Source organism: Agrilus planipennis, unplaced genomic scaffold (genome assembly GCF_000699045.2).
Source record: "Agrilus planipennis isolate EAB-ADULT unplaced genomic scaffold, Apla_2.0 scaffold146, whole genome shotgun sequence".
NCBI lineage: Eukaryota > Metazoa > Arthropoda > Insecta > Coleoptera > Buprestidae > Agrilus > Agrilus planipennis.
The window spans coordinates 564035-576468 of record NW_020438977.1 but is presented as its reverse complement, the minus strand read 5'-3'; the positions used below and the strand labels follow the sequence as shown (position 1 = coordinate 576468).

The 12434-nt window shown below is 32.1% G+C and overlaps 1 protein-coding gene and 1 long non-coding RNA gene across 3 annotated transcripts; one reads left to right on the top strand and one right to left on the bottom strand.

Moving 5' to 3' along the window:
• Positions 1–3882: 3882 nt before the first annotated feature.
• Positions 3883–10773, bottom strand: LOC108737708 (sarcolemmal membrane-associated protein). Of its 2 annotated transcripts, XM_018470771.2 has the most exons (10): positions 10464–10772; positions 10040–10339; positions 9760–9985; positions 7691–7833; positions 7511–7627; positions 7287–7457; positions 7038–7232; positions 6819–6956; positions 5111–5308; positions 3883–4983 (listed from the first exon to the last, which is right to left on the bottom strand). In XM_018470771.2, the coding sequence occupies exons 2-10, from the start codon at positions 10334–10336 to the stop codon at positions 4378–4380; spliced, it is 2091 nt and encodes a 696-aa protein (XP_018326273.1). In that variant the 5' UTR covers positions 10337–10339; positions 10464–10772; the 3' UTR covers positions 3883–4377. The 2 variants fall into 2 exon arrangements, with proteins under 2 accessions (XP_018326273.1, XP_018326274.1); XM_018470772.2 differs by lacking the exon at positions 6819–6956 and having other exon boundaries at positions 10464–10773.
• Positions 10774–10976: 203 nt separating this feature from the next.
• On the top strand, positions 10977–12433 carry LOC108737701. Its single transcript, XR_001937889.1, has 3 exons — positions 10977–11258; positions 11362–11498; positions 12227–12433. It is a non-coding gene; the product is annotated as an uncharacterized LOC108737701 (long non-coding RNA).
• Position 12434: the final 1 nt, after the last annotated feature.

Here is a 12434-nt window from a genome sequence, read left to right as displayed (position 1 = left end):
CATAAATTTTTCGAACGCGATATCAACATCTGTTTCGTATAAATATCATTCCATGTTTCAGTTTTTAACATTTCTCGCAATTTTTCGTAGTTTATCTTAACTTGTCTTTCATGTTGTGTTTTATGATTCATCTCAGTTTGTTCAAAGCCGATACTTAAAATAGTCGCGTAAATGTTTGTAATAAAAAGAGAATAGTAGTTGATTACTTGAATAAGAGGAATAAATTTTAATGTAAAAAATTGTTGATATAATTTAATATTGATGAAGTAATTTTGAAAAACAAATAAGGAAAAAAAAAATGAACATATTGAAATTTATTATAGATTTCTTAACATATAGCACAAGCAGCGAACAATCTGTTTTACAGTGGGTGTGTTCTTTAATTTTTGTTTTGTTTTTTGCTTTTGATTTTAATGGCGTCTTAAAAAATCCGCCATTACATTATTATTTTCGCGAACCCCCTCCGCAGACACTGCGAACCCCTAGGGGTTCGCGAACCACCGGTTGGGAATCACTAAACTAGATTACGTATACTGGAACGCGCTCACTATGTTAAATTTGTGAGCGCAAGTGTGCGAATAGCTACGCTGCTGCGGGTGGCATACCATCTCTCTTTCACACACAAGCGCTTATGAGTCAATAGCAGTAGTCAGGTGAAAATGAGCCAGGTGTGCGATACCCGTGTATGATTTTACATTGCCGTGCGGTATCTTTATCACAGAAATTAACAAATTATTGGCGTATTTCAAAATTTGTTAAAAAGCAATAAAATCAATAGAAATAATTTTTATTGTGACCTAGTTTACAAACAAAACAATACAATTAATCCAAAAAAGTTCTAATTTTAATTAACTAAATTATTCTAATTTAATTAAAGTAATCATTGTATCACTCCCTGNGTTACATTTATCACCCAATAATTGAAGTGTCTCTTCTATGGCGTACATTTGAATGCTTGTATCCATTACTGTAACTTTTTCAGTGGAAATTTAAAATAAATATATGTGTAGAACCAACATACTAATAATTAACAAGGCAATTATACTTATTTTTCATTAAAATTTTCGCGTATACATGTACCCATAATGCAGGTCAAATTATATTTCATTGTTTTAATCTCTAATTAATACTTATTTATGGAATTTTATGTTTTCATTGGATCTCCATTAATTTGTGCACCTATATGTACAACAATATTTAACCATTTCATTCAATTTAATCAATGCGTCAGGATGCTCATATGAAATCGATCACCCAAGCATATACAATGCAGCACAGGAATTTTAATAAGGACGTATTTACCAATTCCAACTGAAGCCACTGATAAAAAACAAAGCAATACCACTTGGTAACGAATAGAAACTTGTCAGAACTCCGTCCCGAAACATCGACCCTACTGAGCCTCAAGCACCACCGTCTTTGCTTTATGAATACTTGATTTCAGCATCCCGAACCCTACGAGTCCTTTAGTTCCAGTTGACAATGAATAAAGCGATGCCACTTGCTAATGAATCGGAACATGTCAGATCTTCGTCCCAAAACATCAACCCTACTGAAGCTCAAGAACTACCGTCTCTGCTTTGTGAATACTTGATTGCAGCTTCACCGGATCCTACGAGTCCTTGAATCTCAATCTGCCCAAAGCTGATATTTCAATTAAAGAACAACTACAACCATTGCTTTTACACCAACACCCCAGCTACCCACTCAGTAGTATGCGTTTAAAACAGACAATGCTCTCAGCCGCAAAACAAATAAACCCTTAACCCTCCCACGATTGTTGTCATGATTGCACAAACACCAACGTCTCCGTCTAATGTTCAGATAGTCGAACAATCAAATTCAAGTTCTTTACCACTTATTGCAGAATTGACAGTTTAGTTTTAGAACAATTCATTGCACCACAATCAAAAAAGACGTTCAACCAATTCTCAAAAACGTTTTGAATATCGCAGTCTTTCAAAAAGTTGTTCAAATAAGAAAGGAAGAGCACCACATCTCAAAGCAGAGTCTATGATTTTCACGGACATATCAAACAAAATAAAAATAGAAAAGCGGCATGAGGAAAACAGTAAAAGGAAACGAGAGAATAAAGAGTGTATATACTAAGAATTTGCTATCTTGACCAAATTTTGAAGAAAATAACAGAATGAGTACCTATGTATTTCCAAGAAGAAGATGCATATGAGAGATTTTCTTCTTAGTTCAGTTTGATGGTAGCAATAAAAAAGTATTCTACACTGAAAAAGTGATTAAGGAAAAAGTTGAAACAAACGATAATCGACGTGAGTTAATTTACGAGTTCTTTAAAGATAAAAAATAGTTTTCCATTGCCTAATGTTCTTGATATTTCTACGGCATAAAAATATTACCAGTACATTCATTCACTAGAACCAAGCTGCAACAAGGTTTTTATGAATTTGATTTCAATTTTTCAAAAATTGATTTACAAATGTTAGGTACATATATTTTAGGAAACTATTAGATGTTTTGAAAATAAGAAGTTTCAGTTCTGTTATTAAGAATTATGAGTTTTTGATTGAGAATATTATTTAGGTAATTAGCGCCTATTACAAGTTGAGACTAGTTCCTGACTTGTACTTGATACCTATTAGGACTGTGTTCATAAGAATTAAGGTCGTTGATGAATAACAACTGGTTAATTAATAAGTTTGTATTATTTGAATTATTAATTGTTAGATTCGTTGTGCCCTATAACAATTAGGTAATATAATAATTCAACATTCTATCCATTGCACCTCACAGCATCCCTAATACGCGAAGTCAATATTTTATATATTCTACTCCTAACAGGAACAGAGGATACTTTTCTCATTTTGATTGTGAAAATGTTAGCAGGAGTTCAATTTATAAAACATTCATTCCCCTGAATCTTCGGATTTGGAAAGGATGAGTTATATCAATAATGCATTCTGCAAATTTGTTCTTCGATAAGGATAATACTTCTCGTAGTACGAAGCAAATGCATCATAATTTTATTTTAGTTGACCGATAGAATTTTGAGCACAAACAGGTTATGAAATTTTCGCAATGTTTTTATCGGTTGTATCTTCAAAAGAGTTGCACATTACTGTAATCATCGGGGAATCTTGGATTATTATCTTCGTCGTGTGCAGACCATATCAATGAACATTACCTACATTAATTTCGATTTAAATATATTATTGCAAGTTGTAATTGTTTTCAACGATTTAAAACTTGCAGATTGCTTTTTAAATAAATTGCCAATATCAATGCCTTTTTCAACAGTTAGATGGTCCAATTCCATTAAATTGATTATTATTATTTAAATGCTTCCAAATTGATTTGACCTTAGTAAAGTTTCTCTTCACTTTTTGCGGTTTTTAATCAAAGGATTTTTTTACAACCCGCCCACAGCCCTAAAATTCAATCTTATTTGAAGAAAAGACGAAATACTTGTGGAAAATTGGATATATTTTTTTACAGTTTGATTCCTGCAATCAATAATTATATTACATATGAACAGATAAATAGAAAATACAAACGAAATATACCATTACATTAAACTTTTTACAGCATATATCTATATACATTTATTATATAAAATATTCCAAGATATATTAATACATTATTCTTGTACACTAATTAGGCTATGAACATAACAATTCTAACTTTTCCTGCAGTAAATAATATAACACATACGTATCCGGTAAATAACACGTATTTATACATATGCCTGGGCACTTTATCAGATCATTCACATAAATTTATTAAAATATAAACGAAGATAAAGCATTAAGTGATATGGCAATTAGTTATGAACAATACTATAAACAAAAGAAATTTTCATTTAATATTAAGTATACTTAAGATATTTCCAATAATTTAAACATATTTTCAAAACCTAAACAATAAATATATTTAAACATTTTAACAGAGGTAAACAAAAACACTACATAAAAAAATAAACACTACCGGTTAGTTGGTCTAATAAATTTTTCACAATTTTGCCATAACTGGACTTTTCGCTACGAGATTTATCTAAGATAAACAAGTTTGATATGTGTTAATAAAGATTATACAGATGAAATTATGGCATAATCAAATAAATCAATGATCAATCAAAATCATTAGAAATACGTGTATATTACTTTAAATATATTCCATAGTTCTGTGAATATACGTTTGTCAATAACAGTAATTTAGAAATATTTGTTTTATATGATGAACAATGAACGTAAAAAGTAATTAGACTAAACGCTTTTATTTTCAAGTTTATTCGGATTAAATAAATTATGAATAGGTATGTGACAGTCACTTTTACTACGTTTCGTTAATAATCTTTATGAAAAATTCCACTGAAAAAAAAAATAAAGCTAGCAGAGCTGCTGAGAATCAGGAAAATATTGCTGTGAAAAGTAAATAGAGAACCATAAAAACTAGAGGAGCCACGTAGAAAAACATTTTATTATAAGACGCATTGCAAACAGCACGATATTGAGTTTGTAATGCCGTTATTTTTTTACATAAGACCATCTTCTCATCAATCAAATCCGCATAGCGCTCTTTCAAGAGCACTAACTCCTCTTCCAAAGCTGTTATAACTTCAGGACTAATTAATGATTCTGATAATGATTTTTCCTTTGACACCGATTTTTCCTCTGCTGCTACATCTAATTTTTTCAATTTGTTGTACGTTACCATAAGTTCTTCTTGTAAATTACTTATGGTTTCAAGGAGTTTTCCATTTTCAATGCGTTTAATTTCCCAACTCTCTTGCAAAAATTTATATTCTTCATGGAGTTTCTTTAGTTCTAATGCTAATTTGTCAGCTCGTGAAGAATGACTCATCACCTGTTCCTCTAGATCTTCCACACGTTTTGACATTTGTTTTTGAACTGATATTAGTTGATATTTTAACGTTTTTGAATCCACGTTGTCATTTTCCAGATCTTTATTGTCGTTTTTTTGTGATTCGAAACCATTTGTGCAGTGTAGATCCTATTTAATGAACAAATAAAAATGAAAAAAAAATGTATGAGTTTATAATAATTTAAATTGTAATTCAATTGTTTAGTTAAATACATAATAGAGACAGTAACATAAAATAATGTAAATTAATATTTACTCTTATATGGTTAACTGAGGAAGAACTCGTTTCGCTGTCGTTGATTTCGTGAAAAGCGAATTTATTTTTGTTGTTAACTTCTTCCTCCAGGAGGGTAACAGTGGATGTGTTTTCGGAGAATTCTTGAGTAATTTCGTCTTTTTCATCAATCATAAAAGAGATTACATCAGCATCATTCTCTTGTACAACAGGAGCTACCTGAATTAGAATTTTAAAGAATTAAAACCTACTTAATTAACGGACAAACATTTTATCTATTAATAACATAAGAAAACATATGAATTACAATTTTTAAGACTGCGAAAAATGCTTCTTTTGTTTGTTTATGCAACATAAATAGGACTACAACAAAGTGAGTTTCAGAGATATTTTCTGAAAGAATTTTCAAGATAAAAAACATCATTTGTATTTTACTTTTCTTTTTGAAATCGTGGTAGCAATACATACAGGGTGTAACTGAAGTGCCGAGCTTGCAAGAGATGATAGAGAATTATAAAAGTTTTACATTAAGTAATGTTTGTATGTCCGAAAGTTCATCGTTTTCGAGAAAAACATAGTTGAAAGCACAGGCAAATTCAATACCGGCCCTGGTCTAGAAATATGACCCGCAACGCCGCACCCAGTCAGGTAGTAATTACCAGCATCAGTATCGTATTTGTTTCGTACTTTTTTTGCTCCTGTGTTATTTGTTAAATTACATTAAGTGTGATTCAGGGTGTTAATAGTCAACCCCAATAAAGTAATTCAACAAAAAAAACATTAATCATTATTATTTGCATGTCACTGTTTAACAGTTGTTATAATAACGTTGTATGATACTTATTTCCGGGTTTGAACAATATCGCCGCTGTAGGAACGAAATCCTTTGTTTCAATGAAGACAATCCCTAAAATTATACACACGAAATAGCAAGCAACGTTGGCTCCTCTCATGTGACAATATGGCAAATTAAAAAAAAAAAAAAACAGCTGCATTGCAGTGAGTACACAGCTTACTTAAAACTGATTTTCAGCCGGGAGTGGATTTGTGTCGGTGGTTTCGAAAGAAAAATGCTGTATAGCCTAATGTTTCATGAAGTGTTGTTTGCAGACAAATTTGCTTTAGGCGGGATGGAATTTTGAATTTTCACAATAATCACTATTGGCGCGACGCAAATTCGCATATCGTAGATACATACTTCGTGATTTCAAGAACTGCTTACGGTAAATATGTGGTGCCAAATTTTTGGAAACTTATTTGACTTGCGATATTTGACAGGATGAACAAATGTTCTTATTTAATTTATTGTTATCGGGCGTCTTAACATTATGTGTAACACTAAATTGTTTATGTTTATTTTAGACGTTCGATAATCGGTAATGTTTACAATCTCCATTCGAGTGGCTCCACTGCGCTATGCGATAGACACCTGTGTTACCAATTCACGCACAGTTCCGGCTTCGGATTGTAAATTATTGTGATTTTCTTAAAAAAAAAAGAATTTGCCCTCAACAACGCTGCTGAATTCACCATGAGGTTGTTCATTGCATCTAGTTCACACCCTCCGAAGCTCGGCATTTATTTCTGTTATACCACATATATATATGTAGTTGTAATGCAAAAAGTCAACTGTTTGAAGCATTTCAGAAAATAGATGTAAAAAGCAGAAATTTTTATTGCTGTTATAAACATTCAAGCAAATGAAAAAAATTAATAAGCTTGCACATACCACCAAATCGATATGATCGTTGGTAATGTTAGTATCAAAATAAGAAATTTCGCTAGTATTTTTATTATCACAGTTTTCAAATTCTGCTAAAATGTCTTCTTTATTATTGCCATTTTCTTTGCACACTAGATCTCCTTTCTAAAATGGAAATTTGTTTGTAGGATAATTAAATTAAGTACAAACAATTACTTAGAAGTGCATCAAAAAACAGTATTTTACCTCAAATTCGTCGTGTGCTTCGTTTTCAGAGGACTTTTCAAAGGCCTTGTTGTATTGTTCTAATTTAGCTTTCAATTCGGTAACTGCTTGCATTTCTGATTCAAGCTTATGTTCCAATTCTTGCCTTTTCTGTTCATTTTGTGCTCGATCTTCTTCCATTTTACGTTTTTCTTCTGTTAATTTTTGAGCAACGGCCTTGTGGGAAAATAGAAATATAAACAGAATAACTTCAGTATATTATTAAAATACCTGTAATTCTTGTTGCACTTGTGCAAGTTGTTCCTTTATCAAAATCGCTTCTTGCTCTGTTGAAATTCTTGCTCTTTCCTGTTCAGTGGCTAAAGCAACAGCTTGCAAACGTTCTGCATGAAGTTTACATAAAGTTTCTTTGGCAGTTAATTGATATTGGGTTTTTTCTTCCTTAAAATGTTTATATTTCTAAATTGCTTGAAAATACAAATCTGTTAAAGTACCTGCAGTCTTGTTAATTCCTCTTTTAACTTGTCGTCTCCAAAATTTTTCACAGCCTGCTGAAGTTGGTTCTCTAATGTAGCAACTCTTGATAATAACTTTTCTTCTCCAATATATGCCTAATATAATATTAATATACAGATAAAAAATAAATAGTTTCATTTTATAAGATTGTTATTTACCTGCCAACTTTCTTCTGCAGATTTTCTTGCTTCTTCAACAATTTGTTGTAAAGTACACAACTTTGTTTCTAAACATTGCTCCCGTTGTGAAGCTTCTTGAATTATCTGGTTTAGCCTGTACAATTCATCTAAAGGTATATGCCCTATAATTTATAATAAATATGTATCAAACTAAACGAATTAGAGAGAATTGAAGATCAGTGCCTACATTAATTGTTAATAGAATCCGAAATTGAAATGAAGAAACAATGATGATCGACGAAATCGACAATTTTACAAAGATAATCTTGAGCGTAAATAATACAAACAAATACAGCGAAATAAAATCGGAATAGAAAAAAACAACCAACTTAGAACAAGATTAAGCATAAGGGAGTAATTGAAATTCCACACGGTCTAAAGAAGAGCCAAAGAAAAAAATTAAGATTGTTGAAGAAAGAGAAACCTTACAACACATGTAGGAAGAACATGTTTACAGAAAAAAAATAGTCAACAATTGATAGTATTATAGAGTCCAAAGTGACATCTCATTTAATTACTCTACTATCTGATGCACAGCATGGATTCGTAAAGTAGTCGTTTGCACAGTCAATCAACAATGATTCACAAGTTGATTCAATCTACATAGACTTCAGCGGTGCTTTCAACTGTATAAACTTACCTACTAATGTTGTAAGAATACGTACTAAAATATTCGTTGTATCCGAGTACATCAATATTCGAATATTTTCTTTGATAAGACGTATTCAGAATAATCTAGTTTATTTAGCGAGCGTATGAATTCGAATGTTCAGTCGCCAGTGTTGGTGAGCGCACGCATCTACTACTACTTTGTACTGTGTAGTACATAGCAAAATAGCAATCAATTCGATTGCCGGGGTGAGCCAGGCCGTTCCGTTTCTCTTCTCCTTCTCCTGTTTCCGTATCTCTAATTCGTAACAATATGCATGCGCTTCGAAATAAGAGTACGTCATATTGGTAATACGTATTCGGATGATTATTCCGAATATCATTTTAATTCGATTCCGTATTCCGAATATTTACAACACTAGGACTTACTGTGCAACATTACTATTTGTTGTTTATTTTACATTTTTTTACTTTATTATAAATGATTCTAATTTACTTCTATAATGCAGATTACTCGAAACTTTACAGAACTACTCGGTCTAGAAAAGATGCATTAAAACTACAGACATTGTTGTTTGGCTGTCAAGAGCAGTGCTCGAGTTTAATAACTACAAACATCCTGTAATAAGTTTCTTTCAAAAACAGCAATAGCAATGTGGAATAAAAATAACAAAGAGCAAGCAAATGAAGAATAGAACAATGAGATCTCTATTGTGTTATACACCTATAAATATAAATAAAATTGAAGTTTCTATATGTAATAATGAAATGTGCTTTTTTACGCTTATATAGTACTTCTCTCTACACTAAATTTTCGAAACGGTTTAACTAACTTTGATAGGACTTTAGAGACATGAATTGAAAGTTTCCAGGGGTGGCATACTTTTTTTTCAGACGAACGATGTGGCACGATAAAAATTAGTCCAATCTTTTCCCCAAAACATTTGTAGATTTTCATTTATTATCAACATGTTTCAGTAACATTTTATACTCACAATAAAGGAAAACTTTTGTGTTTCATTCTCACCAGCTATTAATGTTGATGAATGATTAAATAAATGATTGTACAATCTACACTCAAGTGGAGGCTAGGGTGAACAAACCTCTTCAGTCTTCTTTTAGAAATCGTGGAAATGAAAGAAATAAAAGTAGAAGGAACTGACAGATTATCTATGTAATATTACTGCCCAAGCAATTGTTTCAATGATACAAAATCACATAAAAACTTGGACTAATACAAGTGAACACAGAATTGAAATTGTCTAATCTCAATTACAAAAGTATGATCTAAATAGTGGACCAAGCTGCTCGCCATATCCACCATGCCGTATAAGCAAATAGTGGAATTTAAAAACAACAAAGTAGATTTAAATTATGATCAAGAACTGATTTTGACAATTACATCCAAGATATTTATGTAACATTCAAAATATTTTTACCTTGTCTGCTAGACTCTGTAATGCTAGGACTTGCTTTAGCTTCTTTTCCATCAGGTAAATACAATTTTAATGTTGCAACAATACATCCATGAGTTACCTTGCGGTTATTTTCTACAACATCAACACCAAACTGTACTATATCCCCTGAAGATACTTCATGTGGTTCAGATTCTGAGCTAGAGAGTCTTGTATTATTTACAAATGTACCATTGCTACTTTTTGTATCCTGAAACATGCATTCAGTTTTAACAAATTATAAGGATACAGACAATCTATCTACCTGTAAAAAGAATTTTCCATTTTCATACCATAGTACAGCATGATGTCGTGATAACACTTTACAATCAAAAATAGCGTTTGTGGAAGTAGCTCTGGCTCTAGCAACTGAGCGCCCAATCTTAACTGGTTGATCTAAAGCAAGTGTTCGCTCTTGAAAAGGATGTGAATTTGGTCGAGATATTAAAACTGCTTTTGCACACATATTGCTGTTGGATGCTGAAATCACCTCATCATTTTCGGTTGTAGGAGCTGGGTAAGTAGCTACATTTTTTACCCAACTCCCACTTACTACAACCATTGCCTACAAATTAGTTAAATGTTTAACAATACGCCTATTTCGGTCACAGTTTTGTGCTTTTAAATGGCTCAACGTTTGGGAACCTAATAACAATTGCTAATAAACTTTCATATATCAATAAACATACCCTATTAAGAAGTTACTAAAAACGTTAAACAGATTTTTGTGACATTAACTGTGCTGAAAAAATATACTTGTCGATTCCTATGTGAATCCTGTCAACCTGTCATACGTATGTCAAACATTACTTATCCCTGACAAGTCAACATGAATACCTTCAATGGTCAATACCATTTCAATAATAATTTTAATAAAAACAATTCTTTGTGTAGTTTATCTTTCTAGTTTTTTTTTTTAAGTGAACCTTTTCATGGAACACTGAATGTTTTGAAATTGAATAGGAATAGCACAATGAGAAGACGCCGAGAATAGTCGCCGATTAATCTATGGCCGACATAGATGGCCGCTGAGCGATCTGGAGCGATCTATGGAATGGTCTCACTTTATCTTTATCAGTTGTAACTTCTCTGGTTGTAACCAGTGCCAATCTATGGTGCCAATCTAATTAATTTAATTAAAGAATTCATTCTTTTTCAAATCAAGAATTCATTTATTAATAGTGAAATTAATTAAATACAATACAAAGTTTTACTTCTGTTTTAATTTGCTGTCACTTTTAAAAGATTATAAAGAAATGATTAAGTGTTGTAGTAGTTTGCGTGTATCTCTTCATATTTGTATCTGTACCTGTAATTTGCTCGTTGGCTAGACCATCAATTTACCCGGCATGAAAAACGGTTCAATAATCAGCCGAAATTATTGTATTTGCATAGCACCTACTAGACATTTTAGTAACTGGCCCGCTACTTTAACTTCGACTCTGTCGGTTAATGAACAAAACATTTGTAAGAAAATTAGAGGGGTAAGTATGGATGTTTGAGTGACAACAATTAACTTGTATTATTTGTTTTGAAATTATGTTAAGAATTTCACAGCCATCTTCGTAAAAAATAAAACTATTTTAGTTGCTTTCACAAAGAACAGTAAATAATTTGAAAAATAGAGGGAAGACACTGTTTGGAGTTAACCAAATCCACCAGTAAATATCACACACCCTGTATGTAATTAACCCACATGTGAAAGTATGGATGGGAATCTGAAGGTATAGCTATTTCTTCTGAGAATATTGTTGCTCCAACTTTCTTACTGTAAAATAGGCATGCTTTTTCGCTACATACTGCATATCTCAAAAATGGTGAATTTTAGAAGTATGAAAGCCTTATGAAAATCTACCTAGAATCGGAAGTAGAATTCAAAACCGTCATAATATATAGGGTGTCCCATTTAAAATAACGAAGTTGATGTCAACTTTCGGTATAACCGCAAAAGCCATTTTTTTTAATCGTAGTAGTTTCCAAAATATTTAATAGGGAGTCACCGTGAGACAACCTGTATATATCTATGTATCTTAATTAGTTTGACAAATTGTACAACACACTTCATCATCATCATAAGGTCGTCAGTCCTAAGACTGGTTGGACATGTACCTCCACTCTTTCCTATCCTGAGCTAAACTTCGCATTTCCCTAAAACTAGAACAGCCCACATCCTTAACTATTTGCGAACAGTAATCTAATCCTCCTATACGTATACCTCCTATTTTTCTAAGTTAGAAAAATAGGAGGTATACGCTAATCTCCACAGTTGCCAACAATTTAAAAGCACAGTCGGACTATTCGAAAAACAAGACACTCCCATTATTATTTTCCGGTCTTTCTAGTTTTCTCTGGTTAACTTTGAGCAAGTGAAGACGGGCTAATGCCAAAAACCTCACTCACATCTTTTGGGATACAATATGAAAATTAAATTACTATAGTTAAATTTTTATAGAGCTAACAGTGACAAATTGGTTAAGACTTTCGCGACCAGTATGTGAACTAATGCTGTTCTGATTCGAGTCTTAAGGCCGTTGTGTGCTAAATTTGCTTGCTAACGTTTCGCTAGCATGAGTGGTTCTTCCATCTCTGTTCCATCCATAGATAATAGGTTCCATCTCCGATGCTGGATCTGCACCACACCCAACAGTATATATTCATAG

Bases quoted from the DNA above. Each gene is read 5' to 3' on its own strand.
- LOC108737708 (XM_018470771.2), bottom strand. From the start codon at position 10,336: ATGGTTGTAGTAAGTGGGAGTTGGGTAAAAAATGTAGCTACTTACCCA. The intron at 6,957-7,037 runs GTAAAATACTGT...TTTCCATTTTAG, and splicing joins AAGCACACGACGAATTTGAG to AAAGGAGATCTAGTGTGCAA. The intron at 5,309-6,818 runs GTATGTGCAAGC...ATTCTAATTCAG, and splicing joins ACGATCATATCGATTTGGTG to GTAGCTCCTGTTGTACAAGA.